Source organism: Anabas testudineus, chromosome 11 (genome assembly GCF_900324465.2).
Source record: "Anabas testudineus chromosome 11, fAnaTes1.2, whole genome shotgun sequence".
NCBI classification, from domain to species: domain Eukaryota; kingdom Metazoa; phylum Chordata; class Actinopteri; order Anabantiformes; family Anabantidae; genus Anabas; species Anabas testudineus.
This window is the reverse complement of record NC_046620.1, coordinates 19938730-19960514: the sequence shown is the minus strand read 5'-3', so window position 1 is coordinate 19960514 and position 21785 is coordinate 19938730. Positions and strand designations below refer to the sequence as shown.

At 40.3% G+C, this 21785-nt stretch overlaps 1 protein-coding gene across 2 annotated transcripts in view; it reads right to left on the bottom strand.

Moving 5' to 3' along the window:
* The window catches only part of fam135b (family with sequence similarity 135 member B), a 29883-nt gene extending 18165 nt beyond the window's left edge, over positions 1-11718 (bottom strand). The window contains exons 1-3 of one of the 2 annotated variants that reach the window (XM_026349388.1): positions 11630-11718; positions 9465-9544; positions 2858-3007 (exon numbers count right to left, since the gene is read on the bottom strand). In XM_026349388.1, coding sequence (XP_026205173.1) covers positions 2858-3007; positions 9465-9544; positions 11630-11706 — 307 coding nt within the window. In that variant the 5' untranslated portion in view covers positions 11707-11718. Of the gene's footprint in view, positions 1-2857; positions 3008-7557; positions 7635-9464; positions 9545-11629 lie in introns of those variants that run through there. The other variant, XM_026349387.1, reaches the window with a different exon arrangement.
* Between the last annotated feature and the right edge of the window lie 10067 nt (positions 11719-21785).

Sequence of the window (21785 nt, the reverse complement as noted above, 5' to 3'; positions counted from 1 at the left end):
TACGAATGGCATAAAACATCCGCCCGTCTTTCTTCATTAAAAGCTGTATCTTTCAGCTTCTTGTCTTCTCTTGTTTGTTGTTTGTTATTGATTCTCTTCCCTATTTGCTTATAATAAGTTATGATGATGGAGGTGAAGGATGTATAACACACATGGAAACCAAAGTCTGCTACTTGCCTTCCAACCTGATGTGACCAAACTTGTCTGCAATGCTGATTTAGTCGCTTCTAAGTTCTTTTTAATGAAGTATTATGTTCTCTGTGTGGTCTACAAACTGTGCTCCTGCAATTCTTTTCATCTATTGTAGGCTGAAGACAGTTTAATTGCTCTCGTGTTCAGAGTGCCATAGAATGCCATGCTGTATGGTAATACAGAGCACCTATTTCAATTTGAACAAGTGCTTAAACAAAAGGTATGAGCAAATAAAGGAGGTGCCGACGGTGGATGTAATGGAGTCTTTTGAAGACTGAGGAGCAGCGTGGTTGATTAACTAAAGGTTATGCACAGTTCTTCCTCTTTTTCTCTTAACATTGGACTAACATTTACCTTTACTGCAAAGTTTTTGCAGTTCTGCCCAGTATTGATGCTGATGATTGATTAAGCATACATACAGGGGTTCACAGGGAAAATGAGCGGCTATTTTTGTCAGTGCTATCTGTAGCTGTGAGCAGCACATAGCCTCCAGAAGGTTAATGAGCGGGAAGCCTTAGGGAGAGCTTACAGCTGAAACCTGATATGCCTTAAAGCTACTCTGTCTCCTCACCTCCACGTCTACATTTAATGAAATCTTCTAAAATTAATAGTCAGAGAGAGTCATGTGGGACAAAATATTCAAATTTAGTCCGAAGCAGGGATCCTTCCACAGTAATCCAGGCATTTGTGCTGTAGACACATGTCAGAAAGCAGTCGAGTGGTGGTGCAGGCTCCACATGTCCACATGTGAACCATGGCCATCATTTGGATGATTAGCTTTAAGCGCAGGTGATCTGAACTCCCCCACATCCCAGCCTCAGAGCTGTCTCATCGCTGTCGCTGCTGATCAATTTGAGCTCCGGTGGATCCAAACAACAAAAACAGGCAGAATAGATTTTTGGGGTCGCGCCCACGGTGAAATCACAAGGGACAGTACATCAATAACTGTCTGAAAGGTTTACACGCCTGTTCATTTGAGCTGAACACAGGCAGTCTGGGGGCACAGGTAATTTACATTTGCCTATCAATTAAAGCATTTTAATTCTGCAAGGCCAGTCACCAAATCAATGAACCTCATACTGATTCTGTGTCTAAAGTGGATAGGACAGAATTATTATTGTTTCTCCATCGACAATCAGACTTCAGTCCTTTTACTACATATTCCAAATCTGAAACAATGGCTGCAAAAAAGAGTCTTGCAATCATGGAACCTTGATTGCAGGCAACTGATGCTGCAGCCAGTGAGCTCTGGGTGTTCATTTCAAGCCTGGTAACATTTGTGGAGGGTTGTGTCCGGAAGAGTATGTGACGTAAAAACCTGCCACACAAATGAGCGGACGATGGTCTGCTGTGGCGACCACAATGAGACAAAAAATACATTTTCAGGGCCTCCACTTGTTTTAGAATTGTCCTAATCACATTCACACCTTTCTAGTACAGTCTGACCTGTGAGCAGCTCGACAGGAGCAGATGGGGTTAAGGTCTTGCTCAAGGGCACCACAGTGGTGTTATTGAGGAATCAGCAAGTGCTGCTTTTTTCATATGTCCATCCAAAATAAAGGATTCAGTCAGTTGTTCCCAGTCTGGGAAACAGACTCCAAACATTTGCTGGAAGTTTAAATGTTGGTATGAGTCCAACAGGTTGCAACATGACTAATGGGATTTAAAATAGGAAAAGATATATGTCTCTCTCTCTGTACTATAATCCTGCATTTGTCTAACCTCTAAATATTACTGCAAGGGGCACATGGCTGCCTACAGCAAACAGACATAATATAGGCAATGTCTAACAACGTATGGAAGTAGACCCTTCACAGTTACTGTAGTTTCCTTTTAAAATCCTCAACACACAACACTAAGAAGGCAAAGGTGCGCGTTGAATTAAACGCTAGCATCAGCATGCTACCAGGATGCTGATAAGCATTATTACAATAATGTAATGATCATGTTTCCAATTGTAGTTTGCATGCTCACGTTAGCCAATTAGTACTAAAAATCAGTCAATTGAACATTCAAAGCACTGGTATAAAAAGGAAGTGAACTCTTTGATGTAATAACTGGTTGAACCTCCAGCAGCAAAGAAGCACTTTCTGTATCTGTGGAACTTGACCAATGATAGAACCATTTAACTATACTGTCATTTTCTCCAGCAAAGATTGGAGTCTTCATGTATAGTTGTACAGCTGTTACTGAGATATTTCAGTACGACCTGTACTGTTGGACCAACTAACAGACACTCTAGAGCTGTGCTGGTCTAAAAAAAAAGCCTGAAAGATCTTCCACCTACTTCAAGTGAGTTTCAGTAGCTGACACAATAGCATTACTATCCCATCATTAAGCATATTAATATAACTTTTTACGGCATGATGCATGATATGAGATACTTAATATGTTATGAAAAGTCTGTAATGTTTGTATCAGATGAGTGGGAGCTTGTGTATTAGAGAACAGAGACAGATACAATGAAGCAATAAATGATTATTTAACATGTTGTAAAGATAAAAGCTGTAGTTATGAAACAGAATTATTGCACAGCTGTTTTCACTACAATTATCTGTCATATTTTACAGCCAGGCTACTGGTAAAATGCATGCAGCCAAATTCTATCTGTCCTTTTTTATATTTTACCTCAACAGGAAGCCTGTGCATGCAGAAAATGACCAACATGACTCACCCTTTCTCCCGTCCAAGAGCACATGGACTTTAAAGATCATGCAGTCATTCACCACAATCTCCTCATTTCTGTAAAGGATCTGAAATATCCGGCTGAACACGGTGCCATCGTAAACCCCTGCAGAGCTGAAGCTGCATTCTCCTGAGAGGGGACAACAGAACAACAGTATAAGCTCTCTGTTACAGTAGTATCACTGACATTACTTTACAAATATGAATGTTGAAGTGATAAACACAAGAGTGCCTCCAACATACACTGACTTATACCTATGACCAACATAACCAGAATTAAAAACAAGTGCTTAAATCTGACAAAAAATTGCTTATATGTGCAAAACAATAATGTTTTAAAATGCAGAATATGTAATATGTCATGAATCCATGACCTGACATTTGCATATATTCGCTGGGATTTGGGAGCAATCAGATCTGTACACATGTATGAGTGTTACAATAGTGGCTCATGTTTCCAACTCACAGTTCTGTCCTTACACTCTGTCCTTAAGTCAGCTGCTAACTTTGTATTTGTCTATTTTTTGTAATTCAACAGAGACTCTAAGCAGACATCATCTGTGTTTCTGAAGCATTAAAAGCCTAATGGACTATACTGTATGTCCCTGAAATGAGTTATTCCACCGTAAGATGTCTGTGTTTCTGTAGAGTTGAGAGCATTTTATTTGTGTATTTTGTAAGCCTTTGTGTTTATTCATAAAACTTCGGATACCAACTGATAAATGAGGTATTTGGTGTTTTAACTTTCACCATCTCTTATGTTAGTGTTTAGTATTTGCTAGTGGTGCATTCATCCCGGTTGCACTCGCTGGGGGAGAGCTGCTGTTCAGCTGCGAGCCGTTAGAGGTCTTTGAAATCCCCTGCTGAGATTGTGCTCTTTTCTCTTTCATTCTTACTATCCCGTTCTCTGCAGGCCTCCTCCTGATAATGCTGTCACTACTTGCAGCATCAAGCAGCCGCAGCCAAGATGACGGATGTGTGGGAGCATGACTGGATGTGGCGGTGTAATCCCTCTGGGGGTGCACCATATAGGAAAGGAGCTGTGTCTTAGCACTATTGCTTCACAGCCAGACAAATGTGACTCTCATGCCATGTTTCTGAAATGTTTCCTCGTGTTTTCTTTCCTTAAGATTTTGAATTTCCTCCTAAGGAGGGAAAGGAGCAGAAATTAACATTAAACATTTTCTGTGTGTTTGACCTGTAAAGGACTTGTCACCCCCCACAGGTGCTTCCATGCCCTGTTTCCAGCACTGGCTGGCTCTCAAGTGCAGCCAGAGACACTAAATCAATGAAGGGTTGCTGTTGAATTTGCTCTTGTTACTTTCACAGACTCTCTCTCACACACGACACACACATGCACGCAGAAGTGATAAGATTTTAATAAGAAAGCCGCCCTGCTGTTTGCATACAGGGGTGAAAGAGGAAAGAAACTTGTTAACTGTTATTTTTTGTTAATTTCTGGCAAATGTTGTTGGCCAGTGGATACACAGTATAGTCCATCTAATATAGAACCAGTAGAACCAGAAAAAGCACCGATCACAAGTGTCGGTAACTGCTTATGAAGTCAACCTTGTATTAGTGAAAGAAGTGTTTTATTACTTCTTTCAAAACTTACATAGTCATTTTAATGTCTATGCAACAGCATCTATGCCCTTAATAGAGAGATGATCAGTCAGTCTCTGTCACACACCTTTCCAGTGTAGTGCAGACCTGGTGGAGACAACCAAAGAGCAGGCCCATGCTGAACTGGTGAAAGATGCACTATGTAAACCACACTAAATGAAAGACATGACGTCACACAGAAAATAAACATGACACATACATAAACAACACAACGAGTATGATGTTAAGTATGAAACTGCTGACTAGAAACGAGACAGCTAAGAGCCAGCCTGGAGCCGAAGAAAACCAAACACAGGTGTGTTAAATCATATGACAAATCCTGATAGAAGGAGATAGAAAGAAATCACAGACTCCATACCTTGCTGCCTGTCAAAAGACACTGTGCACATATACACTGTTAGCCAAAGAGGGAATTCAGAAAATGATCCCTACCCTGGACAGGAGGAAACAGCTGTTTATAAGTCCAGACTGTGAGTGCATTAGCTGTGCATTCCAAGTAATCATTTTGAACAAATGTGAATTTGACTTATTTTAACATCTGTGATTTAAAAGATTCCACCTACATTTTTCTTCTTGGCAGAAATCTCCTTCCCTAAACATCTGACCAAGGCAGCTAAGACTATTATTATTATGTAACTGGAAGATTTGTTTATTACAAAGTCTTATTGTTAGAAAAGATTGATAATTCATATAATGCATGTCTATGTTCACAGCTAATAAGACCAACAGTAAACGTTTAAAATCCACCCAGTTACCTTTGGTATACTGCAGTTCTCACAGGTGTTGGAACGTTATCACATCCTGCACATTAAAGCCTGCTGAAATGCCCTTAAGCTTTAGCCACAGTGATTCTGTGCTCAAAATAATCTGCTTACAGCCTCTGGTGCTCTACATCTGCTGTGTTCGAGAGTGTGTGTAGTGTATATGCATGTGTATGTGTGTGTACCCGACAAAACTCTCTATGCAGAATTGCTCGGCATGATACTAATATGAGGGAGTCTCTCAGTCCGTGCAGTAGGAGACACCGTAAACAGAAATCCAATTCTCTCCGTTAACATTTTGACTTGAAAATCACTATGTTATTGTGCATGAATCACAGTCATTAAATGCTTCAGTTGAGTGTGTGGCACGATCCTTCACATACAATTCATTTGTCTGAAGGGCACAGACAATTGAAATGTCAAGCATACACTTTAAAAGAGAACACCGTACATCCTGTATATCCCTTATCAGTGTTGATGAATGTATTTCCTGTTGCTAGCTGTTGCTTATGCTCAGGATCTTGTGGAAGAAGCTGAAAAAATAGTGAGGGCACGTTACCAGCCTTCTAATTACAATATAAATATGATCCTCACTGTAATTTATACTGCTGCTCTTCCTTGTTCACCACATCTGCCAATGGTGGCATATAGGAATGCATTCAGTGTTTAGCGGATTGTGACATCTACATGGTGTAGACTAGTTGAATACAGAAATAGATATGGATCAGACGAGTGTTGTACAAGGTAAATCTAATCAAACTGCCATTTATCCAAGCAGATATGAGTAAATCTTTTAAAAAAAAAAGCTTCAGTATTTTTAGAAAGGTTTATTGTTCGTTCCATGTGTGATATTCCAGCATTTTTACAATTTAAATTAGTAAATAAACAGATGATAGAATACTCCCTTAGTGAATTACATACAAGTAATCGTGTGATCCATTGTCTTTCTAACTATATTGATTATAGCAGCTTTAACGCACATGCATGCCACTGATCTCCATCTTCTCAACTCACTCACTGTTACTGTATTTCACTACATGTGTCTGTAGTATTTAGCTGAAGATAAAAATAAGTGACAAAGCACAGTATAAATGAGATCTTTTCACTAGATGTTTGCTTGTGCTGCTGACTCACTCGGGGCCAGTTCCCCTGACACTGCAGGCTAGATCATCTAAAAAAGAATAGCTAACATTATTAATAAATGCAGCGTATTGTTACTGTATGTTAACTAAAGCACAAATGTCTGTATTTATGTATTTACAGTACACATGCTGGACTGGGGAATTGTACAGTGTGTTGCTGCAGCCTTCTCCAGTGAAACTATGCTCTACCTCCTTCCTCACCTGACATCATGTTAAACTGCACCTCCAGGATTTAGCACCCTAAAAATAGACTATTGAGAGCAAGACTATTTTTACCTTTTCCATTGCAATCTATTAATATTGTGACTGCTCAGGATTTCTCTCCAGCATCTTCCTTGCTCGTAATCCTGTCTCTGTGCTTCTGGAAAAAAACACTCAAAATCACATGAATCACTGGATCACAGCTCAGACTGAGACACGTCGTCTTCACAATCAGCCACATCCTTGCCACACGTACTGTACACACAGAGACACTCACTTTGGCTTTGCTATAGCTGTGAGAACATTGAAATTGACATACTGTGGCTTTTACTGTAACCACTGCAGCTGCATGCCTCAAACTGTCTCGGTCATAGCATTACGCACAGCTGAACGTGAAATCACAATCAGATCCTAAATGTCATCACAATCCAAAATGCCCTCACAACAACAGTGGGCCGCACTGTCCTCATACATACAGCGAGATTAGGCCACACACACACACACACACACACACACACACACACACACACACACACACACACACACACACACAGGCACATGGTGCTCCAGCCATGACAAGCTAAAAATAGCTGTTATTACTGCAAATCAGTATTGCCAGTGAAACAGCTCCCTGTGTTGCCAGAGATACAGACTTTAACACTTAGATGGATTCAGAAACAGTGTGACAATCTATGAATACAAAAGACAACAATGATTGTAATATTTGAAGATCAAAACCACCTGCTAATGACTGAAATTAAAGGATGTAAAATGCACAGAGCATGAACTAAAATGCTGCTTCTACTATCTTTTACCTTGTTGATTGCTGGCTATCTGCAGTGTTTTAACAGAGAAACAAACCAATGAATGTGCTCTAATTTGTTGTAAGGCATTTTCCGATCAGCTTTCCCCTTATGTTTTACACTTCACAGCAAAAATATGTTCAGCTTTACCTGTACTGTCATATCCAATCCTTTATCATAAGACATGAAGAATTGTTCCTGCTGGAGCACAGAAATTCCAGTAGAGTTTTATTTATTTCACAAATGCAAATATCTCGAGATAGCACAGAAAAGATTAGCCCACACTTTATCGAGAAAATTACACTGGGGTTTGTAAAAAAAGGGAAACTGAAATTGATTTTCATTTGACTGTTTTGGCTGTCCTTTAACCCAAGGACAGCCAAATGTCCTAATTCACTGAGACAAGGTGGTTCCATAAAGTTCCCAGACGCCATTCATTCTTTCCTGCATAACTATGATAACTGTGCAACAGCAATGAGAACACACACAGACTGTTAAAAATATACTTTGGTTACATTATTGTCTTAACATAAATAAGGGATACTGGTGCAACTACATATCAAATGTCAAAATATGTCAGTTTCATTCTCCTGTGGTGTCTGTCTATACCTCTTTTTCTTTAAAAAACATAAATAGTTTTGTCTCTACAGATGTCAGAAATATAAATCTATGAGATGACTACAGTCAGAGATTGCTGAGCTTGTTCATATTCAACATTCACATGACATTGTAAAACTAGTTTTTTTGTTTTTTTATCAGACAGACCCAGAACAGGAGTGCTTTGTGCACCACTATGCACTTTAACAATAAACCATGACAGATTATTGTTCTCACATAGACTTCAAAGACGACATGCCCAACATGTGTAATTCTGACCCAGAATATGTGTACGCAAAGCTATTTCCTGTGTCACATGGGATTTTCTCACACTCACTCCACTTCAGAAGTGAACTATTGTGGATGGAGGCTATACAAATGTATAACCTGGATCAGATGATTAAGTATGATTCATTTTAAGAGTGAATTTTTCAGAATAATATATTATAGTTACAATTATTTTGATTGTGAGAGTAGATAAACTGATGGTGACACTGACTTTCCAAGACACACTGGCAGGCATCTGCAGGTAAACCGGCATATACTGTAGTCAAAGCGTGTAGTGAGCAGCTTTGCTCACTTCAATTTAAAGTCAATGTTAGCATTTGGATGAACCCTCTACAAAGAAAAAAATGACTGCAAGGACAAAATCAAACAATAAGACACAAAAAAAGAAGTTGAAACAACCACAAAGAAAAAAAAAAGGATCAGGGATACACACAAAACAGAACTACAAAGAGGTGCAAATTAACCACAAAGAGATGCAAAACAACTACAAACATGCACAACATAGCCACAAAATGACACACAACAACCGCAAAGACACAAACTCACTACAAGGACAAAAGCATTGCTGCAAAACATATATGATATGTTAAGATGCAAAACAACTACAAAGAGAGAGAGAGAGACACAAAGCAGACATTTAACAGACAGAGATGCAAAATAAACACAAAGACATTGCAACATAAATACAAATAGATGCAAAATATCCTCAAATTCAACGAAAAGAGTTTCAAAATGACCACATAGAGTCACAAAATGACCACAGAGAAACTCATTTCAATCTGCACTTCCTGCTGTTAAAGTATGTCAGAGGGGTGGGGCCTATTACCAGACATAACTGTCGACAGACTGACTGAAAATGAGTCATTTTGTGTAAAAGCTTATATCATCAGCCTAGAAAAGTGATTTTCACAGCAAAATATTTGGAGTTGGAATACAACACACGATGCAACATGTTGTATGTCCATAAAAGTACAAGAGAACAGGAAACCAATGCAGCAAATTGGGAGCTTATCTACAGATGAGAGTCAGGGTAGTGTTGTCAGACTGGTAAAGTCTATGTGATGCCTAAAAGTAATGTGTTTGTGTGTATGTGTGTGAGAGAGAGCAAGAGAGAGAGAGAGAGAGAGAGAGCAAGAGAGAGAGAGAGGATATGCACATCACTTGCCCTTTACCTGCATTGTCTTGTGTTGACACTATCAACCTATGGGGCACTCGAGGTGAGATCTTCAACCCTGCTCGTACCTGGTAGAACCTGAGTGAGAGAATAGAAACGTATTGTCATTATCAGTGTCACTCTCAAATTTTACTGAGTCACCTGCTGTGTGTGAATATTGATCATTGTTTATCTGACTTGACATCACCGCATGCACCACTGAAACAAGTTCATGGTGTGAAATATTTCCTCCTCTAGGTTAAGCCTTCATAGTCAGGATGACTGGAGATACTATACAACTAGGTGGAATATAGGAATTTCTCCAATGTAGCAGACTTGTACTACATAATAATCTTAGACATAGAAAACCAGTTAACAATATAATGTTAACCAAAATAAGCCACAAACTGTATAAATGTGGCAGAATTATTAAAGCATAATGGGCATTGGACAATAATTAATTTCTGTCAAAGGCTGTAAATAATATCAAATGACCACTAGTGTGAGAGTTCTACAGTACTGGCAAACATTTGATCGACAGTGGGATAAATGTATTTATTTATATTTTAATTTCAGAAAAATTAGACTCTTAGAATCTAAGATTTAAATGATGGAAAAAAGAAAAGACCTGACTTATTATTGACATGACACCCCAGACTATAGGCATGAGCTGCAATGGGAAACGTCCTTGAAAAGGTCACTTTGGCTGTTCATGTCAATTGCGGCTTTGCATAAAAGACACATCGGAAATCCCAAAGCGGGACCAACGCATGGCTGTAAAGACGGTCATCACATCAACGTGTTAGAGACAGTGCTCCTAAAGATGGAGGCTTAGCGGTCACTGGAATGAAATGAAAAGAGATACTGGCATGTAGATCTGTGTGCTCGATGTGAAATGATTACTAGGTGGAAGAGACCATAGGCCTCACTGTTAAACTATTCTCGGTACATGGATGCTGAAAGACAAACTTATCAGTGGATTACATTTTGTTTGCACAATAACTCAAACAACTACAAAAATCAGTTTAGCAATTTGAGCATCTGAAGCTATCGAACGGTGACTTTGTCTCTATGAGTGGAAACTAAACGTGCAGAGCTTATCACCATTGTTTTCTTTGCAAATCAAATTCAGACTTAATCAGTATTTTTGATGCAATCAGTGTACAACTGGTCCCTTAAGTGCACAGCTGCATGCTCGATCCCCGGTCTGGTGCAGGGATTAGTATTGATTTCAGCAATTACATTTCAGTATGGACAGAAACGTAGGTCCTGGTAACTAAACTATTCATATTCCACAGTGCTTCATTTTTACATTATGATCCACTTCTGTTCAGTGTTCACATCAGATCTCTGCTGCTATCTGAAGCAACATAGCAACTGGCAAAAACAAACATATTAGTGCACTCAGCTGAAGGGATTAACACGATAAAGCTTTACGCTGTCCCATTTAGAGTGGGAAAATCATTTTGATAAAGCTGGTGTTTCAGTGAGCCACAGGCCGATCAGACGAGAGCTTTTAATCTTCCTGCAGATGCTTCACAGCAGAATAAACATGGTCCTTTTATATGTCATGAAGTATCAGACAAACATTAGTGGAAATATAAAATATAGGTCGCAGCTAATTATTCTTCTTATTTGTTTATTATATTTTAACTGGGCGTTTCTGTATTATACTGTATGTTTGTATATTGTGTGTTCTGCATTTTGTTTTTGGATATTAATCAATGAAAAAGAGATTTTTAGACATTGCGATTAAATGTATTGTATCTGTTTTGCTTCAGTATACTGTAGTATGCTTTCTATTACTGTTTTTAAAAAAAGTATAGATAAATAAATACAAATAAAACATACACATATGGAAAACTACCTATACCTTTACCGTATTTTAGCCATTTCAGTGGGTGTTTTTATCTGTTGTGGTTGGACTGTAAGTAACTGAATAACTAAAATCACAGTTTATCAAAATGCATAGTTTTAGTTAAACCTATGGAATTATTTAGCTTCAGCTTTAGCTAAATATACATTAGCTGCATCTGTAGTATATCATTTTAATTTAGTCCTGTTTTTCTGTCAGGGTGAAAAAAGACAAAAGAAGAACAACGCGGTACTCTGATTAAAATGTGTCTTTCATGAATTAGTTCAGTGAGCGTGCTGAGTTGGGACGTCTGGTGATAAATATCTTACCCCCTCTGGAAGAGATCCACATTGTGAAACTTGTGTAACTCTACAGAAAACTCCAGTGTTCCCTGTACTTCAGACATGATATAATCCCACTCATCACCTGTGAAATCAGAGAAATCAGTCAGTAAATACGACACATCAGACAAGAAAGCATCAATAACACAGACTCTTCTTTGCAAAATAAGACCAATGATGACATTTCTCCAACTGCCTCACACTGTTTTCCTTCCGTCTGCTGAGGTGACGTGACTCATCCTGTATGAGATCAGGGCAGACGTGTTGATCTGAAAGGTTCTCACTGTAAATGTGAAAAAATGAGCACCAATCTGATTACTTCAAAATAAAAGCACTGTGCTCCTAAACACTCCTCTCATTGCTGTATCTGTCTTGGTAAGAGCTGTCATGTCTTCAGCTTCTCAGCCCACCAATGCTCTTTAGCTGTTTAATTCATGCATGGTTCTGCTGCTTTAATATGCTGCACTTAAACATTTTACAATTACATGTTATCTTCTTTGCTTAGTTAAAGGCCATTTTCAGGCTTTTAATACATTTAAAGTTGGCAGAAAAAGTTTCATTTGCTTTTATTGTTTACCCATAAGGTTAAGAATTTAAGAGTCAATAGTACTCTGAATACAAGCCCAAGTAAACATTGCCTCAGCTCATTAAGACAAATACAGGCAAATACTCAGGGCGCCTGTGAATTCATCAGCGCCTTGAAAATAGATGTCTCTAAAAGAACATGTGATCAGCATCCTAGTCTTGCTGACGCTCAGTTCACATCCATTAACAGCAATTAGTTAAAGCTCATTATTTCCCCAACACTTCAGAACACGAAGCATGTCATTTTACTTTTAAATCCACAGCGTCTGAAACCGGCGAAGACAAAGCCGTGGACTTGTTGCTCTACAACACTCTGCACAGTAAAACTGAGCCGCCACAAATCAAAAGGAGATGAAACACTCACAGTGTTTACAGCAAAGTGGATCAGATAACCCGTCACTGAATGCTTTGAAATCCTTGCATGTGTGCAGAACTCAGAGAGCGGAGGATATCTGCTCCATTAAGTGGAGTAAAGTGGAGTAAAAACTGATATGAGGAGTCATTAAAGGAGGAAACACAAACACACACACACAAGTGCCATTAGAGAAACACATCGCTATGAAACATCTTTCATGAGTGCAAGTGTACCTGTAGCCTACATTACGACCAGTTCTCAGCTTAGCTGGCTTAATGCAGCATGATGCTGTTTGAATCTACTTTCACTGAGCAGTGGAGATTTATCTACAGGCTGGTTTTATTACACCTGAGCTCAGACACTGGGGTATTGTGGGAAGTTAATTTTCTGCTATAAAATACAATACAATTGCTGCTAATTAAAGTCAACACCAGCTTACAGGGCTTTCCATTGCAGTGCTTCCCATACTCGGTCCTCAAGCCTCCCTATCCTGCTTGTTTTGCAACTATCTCTGCCTTTCACCACTGCCGATTACCTGGATCAGGTGTGTCAGTCAGTCAGAAGCAGTAAGACACCAATTCTCCTACTACACCATCTGAGTTGGTATCTTCCAGCTTTGATTGGCTGAAGACACCTGATTCAGGTGATCAGCAGTAGGTGAGAACATGGATAGGACAGGGGGAGCCTGAGGACTGGGTTTGGGAACCACCGGATTCTATTGTGACCTGCTAAAAGTCAAAGCTGTAATCTTTATGCAGTGTTCATGAACACCAAGAGGCATTTAGAACAGCGTTTAGAAAAAGAAGTCAATTGAGCTATGTTCAAATTAATAGCAGACACCACACAGCAAGGACAATTGGATTTATTATGACCTCTTTGGCTCTGGATACCCAGCTGACCTGTTAAAAGCATTTGATGGCTACAAATACTCATACTGCTGGCAGTATATATTTTTATTAGGTACATTCAGTACAAGTACAGCACTGTTTCAAAATGCATGCTGTAAATTCAGCTTATTATAACACGCACTAAATGAGAGAAAATCTTAATCATTACCAGTACAACTCATTAATACTAATGCAGTCTACTGCTGCTAAATCTTCCCTTCACAGAAGGGATAATGTTTAGTTTTTCTTTGAACTGTATTAGAGAGATGTTATATGATGTTTATGGATGATTTTAGTTTGCTGTTTAACTGAAAACATGAACCTGACTCTTCTTCCCCTGCAGTGTTGATAGGTAACCATGTCTTTTAGAGCTAAGGATCATAAAAGCAGGCCGTCCTGAGAAAAGCAATAACCTTCTCCATCGTAGTACACTGGCTAACCACTGCTGTGAAAGGTCTGAAGAGACAAGAAGTGACACAACTGCTTTGCTCTTCTTGCTGACTCTGCATGTCGTGTCACATTGACACACACTTGCCAGACTTACAGTTTCAGGAAAGTGAAGCTTTCGTGCGTGTGTGTGCGTGTGCGTGTGTGTGTGTGTATGTGTGAGGGAGAGGTTGACCACAAAACGGCAGTTATTATAATGTCATGAGTCAGGACTGTGAGATAATGGACTACATCCAGCGTGTGATTTCTTCAGCATTCATTAAGCCTTCCACAGCTGCCTCATTGCTTCCCCCCTCACTTCACTGAGTTGTTAAGCCATCGTCCAGTTATGTTTCCTGCTGTCTCAGAGATTCATGGGAAGGTGCTGCTCACTTCTCCGACAACGTGCTATGTAGGCAGTAAGGAGGAGCATGAACACCATGTGCTTGATTGAATGGCAGCTCCCTGTCCATGGACTCTGGACAGCCCCCCCTCACCCATCCACCACCAAACCAAATCTCTATGTATAGCACATGTTAATGGAGAGAGAGCAAACACACACACTGCAAGCACTGATTATCAGCCTATCCTGAAACTTCAATAACAATTAATCAAATTAGAGAGGCGCAGACCAAAACACCCACGGTGACAGCTTCAAAGGCGTACGGTACACTGTGTTTCCTCTGATGACGTTAACTGTGATGATTGTGATAATGCTGCTGCTGCTGCTGATGAAACTCGTCAAGGCTTGTTAGCAAAATTAGAGCTAGAGTTAAAGTGAAAAGTGGGTTTACTCTTATTAGAAGATCTTTTAAGCCTAACCCTTAAAAACCTTAGTAGTGGTCAAAGTTAGTGGCGGAGTCATTCCCGCTCTGGGTTCAAATTGCCCCCAGAGTTTTCCCCCAGAATTCTCTAGTGTTAATCTTCTTTAACTTTTTTGCCCAGTTCATATCAGTTGTAACTGCAGTAGCTTGTTTCTAATCCACCGCTGACCTGTGTCTCAGTTTCTGGGTTTACAAAAGGCATAAAAGACTGCAGACCATGTTAATCAAAAAACAAACTAAACAGCTGCAGTTAGTGCAATAACCTCCAGTAACCTCCAGTAGTTGATTAGTCTGTTTAGTTTTTAATATGAATATCACCTTCCCCAGTTGCACAAATCCTAGTTAAGCTGCATGCTGTGCTCTAATAGCCGTAACTTAGCTTTAAAACTTGCAGTTTATGCACTTTTACAAACTATCTCTTGCTGATTTTCTACTTGCTGCAAATGATTAAACACTAATCGTTACAAAACAGCCATCTGCTGTCTGATTACTATTTAATGCAGGCCACACAAACACACACACACAGACACACACTGGGTGTTTTGGATGACTAGAATTTGCAGCTGCAGTTATTCCTCCCCCATAAGGAAAAACTAAAACTCCTGTTGGTGTCAGCTCAGCTGGGCATGCTGACTGGCATCTCCAGTATTAAGTGGAAGAGGGTGAAAAGACAGTGACTGAATGTGGGATGAATAGATTTTGCTGGTAGGCATAGGTGTCATTGTAATACCAGAGTGACTGCGTGTGCCACGACTTGGTGTGTGCACAGCTCAAAGGGCCGGAAATGAATCTTAAGCATTATTCTACTCACTAACAAGTGGCTCTGCAGAACACAGAACTATCACCACATATGGTGATAAGCAACAAAAGAACAGTGAGTCCTCCAAACTAGAATATCGACATCTGTCAAGTTAAAGCTACTACAGCTACTTCTACTTGACTATTTATGACTTTTAAGAAAAACTGGATATGTAGTGACTTAGTTCACTTAACAGGAATCCACTGAGTCAGCCCAGCAAACATGTGATGTTATAATCTGCACGATGCTGAATGAGGTTCTTTGTTGTTTGAAGTACAATGCCAAATGCCTGCAAAGACAAAAAGGAGACTGGGTGCTGTGAGTTATTGAGTTCAATGAGTCGAGTCAGAGTACGACTTTGAGAGGATGTGACCAGCATCCTTGCTATCTCTAAATGAGCTTCTCCTCTGATCAAAGGGATTTTCCACAAAAAAAAAACAAGGCCAATGAATTGGACCATCCTGCTTCCCTTACCTCAGAAGTATTGTGTGGTGTTTTGTAGCGGACTATCCGCAGTCACCATCAGAAACAGGCTCTCCATTTGTATTCGGTACACAATGACAGTCCCTACGTGTACGCGTACATTCTTTCTTGAATGAAATGGTTTCAAAGTGTCAGGAATCGACATGGCTGTCATTGGGTCAAGCATGGTCTTGTGGTTTTCCTGCTCTAATGAAATGTTTACATGGTTCACGAGCGCCTGAACAGCCTTATGAACTGTAATCTCTTTACCCTTGCATCACTGGCTTCTATCTTTGTCTTCACGCAGCCCACTGTGACAACTCCGCATTGTTTCATGGTGAAGTGGGAGCTTTGCTTTGTTCGTCCTAGACGCCTGTGTGGGGCTACTTGAGCAGGACTCCGGCATCTGTGGAAAAGCTGATAACAAACAGCACACACTGTGCTGTCGAGCAGCTTTGACAAACATCCCCGCTTGTCACATGCTGCACAGCACACGTTGCCAGCAGAGGTTGTCAATCTCCATTTAACTAACAGTGTACAGAATTCGATTTTGCATCCACATGCACCAGCATGAGCGCATGGACACTTTTTTTTATATATATATATATGAATGCAGTCATTTGAGTGGTTCATTTAATTTACATTTCCCCCTTTGCTTTGCCAACTTATCAATGTGCTCTGTTTACAAAAGTACACATGCCCTGTGTTGACTACAGTAGGTCAGATCCTTATCTCCCATGCAGCAGAGGCACATTTGATGTGTAAATGAGGCTCTGTTAAAGCCAGTCCTCCTCCAGCCTGACAGCGCTCTATCCCAGCAGCAGTCTGCAGGAGCAGCCTCCTCTGCTGTAATGTGTAACAACGAGCTGCACACACATGCAGAAAACCACTGGCACTAAAGCAGGAAGCAGGATGGAGAATGTAGATGGAGAATCAAACGGTCTCACCTTAGCAGTGATGAAGTCTTAATATCCGCAGAGGGTTCGGCTCCAGCCTTCACTGAGTCAATTGCTGCTTGCAGATGAATGCGCGGCTCGCAATGTTTATATCAGCGCTTCTCCTGCTGCTGCTGCTGTTGCCATGGTTATACATCCAGACCCTGTAGGTGCTGCAGTCCCCCTTCTTTTTCCCTCTCTCTCCCTCTCTCTCCCTGTGTGTGTGTGTGTGTGTGTTTCCCTAGCTCTCTCTCTCTCTCTCTCTCTCTCTCTCTCTTTCCTGACGGGGATTTCAATCTAGGGAAGTGCAGCAGCGCCTGTCGCGGAATCTGGCTGTGTGTTATCCTCCGTGTCGGCACACTGTGCATATAGACAGTTTCATAAGGGGAATATTAATAATCAGCACCCAGTGTGTGTGTGTGTGTGTGTGTGTGTGTGTGTGTGTGTGTGTGTGTGTGCGCGCGCGTCCTGCTGCTGCTGCTGCTGCTGCACTATAGTGTGTGCGTCCGGCGGCGAGCTGACGTCAAAGCCTGCCCTCTAAAAGCTGAAGTGAACCGTAAAGTCAGGAAATTACAGTGCTAAGGAACAAATGATGAACGCTGTGCATAAAAAAAAAGAAAAAGAAATGAGTGCAACAATAAACACGCGACAGGTCACAGTGAGTGAGCAGCAAACATCATCACATATCAACTGTATTTAACATTAAACACTTTGACAGGTCAGTTTGACCAATGAAAGTTAAACTAACTTCAGAGTTTAAAATGTCCCCCCTCCCCTCCACATATCCACACACAGGATGTATCTTAAATCATTTTAATAAATTTAAGTGTGCGCCAAAGAACTAATAATAGAAGAATAATTAATGAATTATTTCAGTTGGATTAGTGAGTTTTACAGCATAAGGAAGACTACCTGAAGTGGACAGAAAGTAGCATGCTCTGCTGCACTCTGCTAAGTGTAGCAGAGCAGGGAGGACTCTCATGCTGGCACTAACTTAAGTTGCCTTCTGTTTGGTGCTGAACAGGAAGCAACCAGCGACCTCACTTTATTCTCACCTGGAAACCAGCCATAAACCAAAACAACAAGCTGAAAGAGGCTAAAATGCTCCATAAAGCTGAGGGGGAGAGAGAGCTGGATGATAATTCCCTGTTTGGGCTTAAAGAGGCTCTCTGTGTTAATCCCACTTTTAAGACATTTGCTTCCAACCTGCATGTACAGTATCTGAAAATCCTAGAAATAGTTCTTGTTGAGTAAAATAAGGCTCCTTCTGGTATCCCTGCACTGATAAACCGGACATAATAGTATATATAATAGGCTTCTTGAGGAAATTCTTGGGGACGGTTCAGCTGCGTTTTAGGCACCAAGGGTTCAAGGTTCAGTGTTTTGTCTTTTGACAATGGTGTTGAACCAGTTCAGAGTTCATAGATGACTGTCCTACCAACAGAGCCTCTGCTGCCTTTCAAGTTGGAGGGAATCTGATGTAATGTTGTTAACAGAACATATTTGCATTCAGACTGTTCTTTGCTGAGGTATTTCAAGTCAAATCTGCAGAAGGAAGCTCTAGTGTTACACTTATCACAGTCTGAGGTGTACATACAAGTATTATTTGAAGCTTAGTTGAAAAACTACTTGATGAAACAAGGCTTAAATTTAGAAACGGCATGACTAAGGAATCTGAAGAATATGTTCATATGTTTAATGTAGATTCTCAAGGAACAATAAAGCTCAAAGAATAGACAACCATCTACCAGCACGGTCTCATTTGTTTCTGGCAGACAGGTAGTGCAATTAAAATGCCATCTGTCCTGGTTAAACAACTCCTCACAGACTAATCACTTGTCAGATAAAGGGGAGGATAGTCTTATGTAACAAATGAATAAAAATGTCTTTGGCTCATGAACTGTTGTCTGTGGTAACTGTGTGTTTAACAGTCGTCAACAATAGGAAATGAGTTTCCTCTATCAGGTTGTTTGGTCGTTCGTGTCTCATCCACCAAGGACGATTGTTTTCTGTAGCTCTTCCCAGCTTCACCTTCTTCTTAAAAATCCCAAAGTCAGTTGCTGCATTTCTCTCATGGCGTTCTGCCATAAGCTCAGAGCGCGCTCTTGATTAAGAGTGGAGCGTTATTGATTTTTTGTTGTTGTTCTTCTTCTTTTTCAGATGATTGCCAGAGCCCAGATCACCATAGAGTTTGAAGAAAATCTCTGCAAGTTCACTAAGGACACACATTCTCAAACAATTTTTTATCAGGTTACATGATGATTCCAGCCTATGAAAGTAGACACAACAAGGATTCCTGTGATGACACCCTGTTACTGTAAATGCAGTTTGTGTTTAAACCTGGTTTAGGCATTAGATTTACATAATCTCTGAACTCTCTTCTGCTCAGTAAAAATTCAATCATTGAATTTTTGATATAATATTTGGCGTACCACCCTAAGATTTTCACGGACTCCATCCGGCCACCCCATCACACTTTTCTGGGGGCGCAACTGTCTTTTTTTTTTTTTAACATCAATCGTCGGTATTAAACTAGTGCATATTTTGTTAATAGACTAAATCTTAATCAGTTAAGAGCTATTATGCTTTAAAAATAATGACGCCAAACAAGTTGTGTTTTCAGTTTTATTGAAGGGAGGAAAGTTGGAATTAGTAGCTAATGTCACACACAATGCCTGACTTCTTCATGTAAATGTAATGGCACCTTTTAAACTAAATATTTTGTTGTTGTGTCTATTCCGAATATTTCTTACTTAGTATGGGCAGCATTCTTAGTAGTGCCTTCTAATACTGTATAGCCAGCAGTACAGTTGTCTAACAAACAAGTATATCTTGGGGATTACACAGAGAACACTGGTAAATGCCTTTCTGTATGCAAAATGTACTAGTCCCACTTCCACACAGCCTAAATGGTGGAAGTGGAACACAGCTTGTTATCATAGCAATCTTGTTTTTCAGTGTTCACAACAGTATCAGGCTGTGGTCTAACTGGAGGCCGTTGGTGTTTGGGACTCTGGGTCAGGAGTGTGACAGTCATGGGGCTCAGCCTCACGGATGAATAATCAAAACTTTTTTCTCTCTCCCTTTGCCTGCTCCGCTCTCTTATTGAAAGCATGAGCTCTCAATTACCCAGGCTGGACACACAATCTGTCTGCTGGATCTCTGAGGAGGCCCAGTCACTGTGTTCTGTTTCCCTTACAGCTCTCTCAGATGAACACTGTGGTGTAGCTACCAAAACAATCAATTCATGCAATAAGATAGAGCTTTATATTATTGGTTGTAGTAAACTGCAGCGTGTCAGGTGACCGTGAGGTTATAGATGCCTAATGTTTTATCATATATCAGGGATGACAACTGCTAACATCAATAAACCAGTAATCCAAGACTGACACACAAATACTCCAATGAATAAAAAGATAAAGAAGCAATACTTAGTACGTTCTATGCTGTGGCACGTACCCTCGTAAAATGTTCAAGTGAAAATGATCATTATTGTGCTGCAAAGCAGTGATACCATTATTGGACTTTAAAGAAGGTGTTGCGAACATTTTCATGCTTTACAAAACGACACATCACATCACATTTACTTCAGAGAGCGCTGTACCCACGGGCAAACCGCTACCTCTCGCAGGACAATGGCTGCGTACTGTGGGAGCATCAGAGGATGAGACAGTCGTGCATGTAAGAAGTGTCAACATGTCTGCACAAGCTAAATAAAGTCAACGCTTTGGAAATGTCACTAACTGCTTTCTGATTCGGGTTACTGTGATGTTCCTGCAAGTGGATTCAGCCTACTGCAGCTTGTTTTAGGCTCTCAGGTCTGCAGCTAGGATCACACTTCAAACGCAACACAAACAATTACACACTGTAACATACAGGATATGTAAACAGCCCGAGGCCCTTCAGGTAATGACAAGGTCAAGGTCTTCTTCATGTCAACACCATGGCTAACATGCATTCTTCAGCCACACTGATGAGCACACGTGATTATGAAATCCGCATTTTATCACTCACTGCTTCTCCTCTATGCTGATGATAATTATTGGGAGAATTACATACAGGCAGCACATGTCATTAGGAGGCACCGTAAAGAAAAAAGGCAGAGGGGTGGGTCACACGTAGAGGCCCACGGGGTTTCTTCATCTTTTTAAGTGTTGGTAATAAAATGTAGTTACCACCTCTTGAACAGCTCCTAGCCAATGGGAACCCGTCGAACAAACTTTTATGTGTCCTCAGAAAATGCTTGAGCATCCCCTGCTCCGCTTCTCTGAGTCAGTCCTCAACATGTGCAGGTAGGACCAACATCAGGGAAGGAATTTCATGTCTGCAGCTCCTTCTGCTCCTGCATCTCATCACTGTGTCTCACTGCTGAGCCTGTCTGTCTCCCATCACCGAGGGGGAGTGAAACATGGCCTTCCACAGCTCTGGTTCGACGAGGTAAATATCTCATGTTGACTCCTGTCAGTGTTATTCATCAGAAACCTCTGTCTCTGAGCTTATTGTGCAATTTCCGTAATAATGAAGACTCATCTCAGATTACGTCTACATTTTCCTCTGTCTGACAACTTTTGGCACGTTTATGGTACAATAAGTTAATTTGATTGTTATACATTAACCCTTTCATGCATGAATGATTAAAACATTAGTCAAGATTCTAGACAAGTGTTTGTATTCCTCTCCAGGCATTAAAAAAACAATGCAATTTTTAAAAAGATTTGGAGCTGGAGTTACAAAATTACAGAAATTACAGTTTGACTTTTTAACAAAAAAACAGAAACTAAAAACAAACCAATTCCAGAACATGATATACTGTGTGGAAGCTATTAAATAAAACAAAAAATGTTAATCTGATGTATGATGATATTATAATA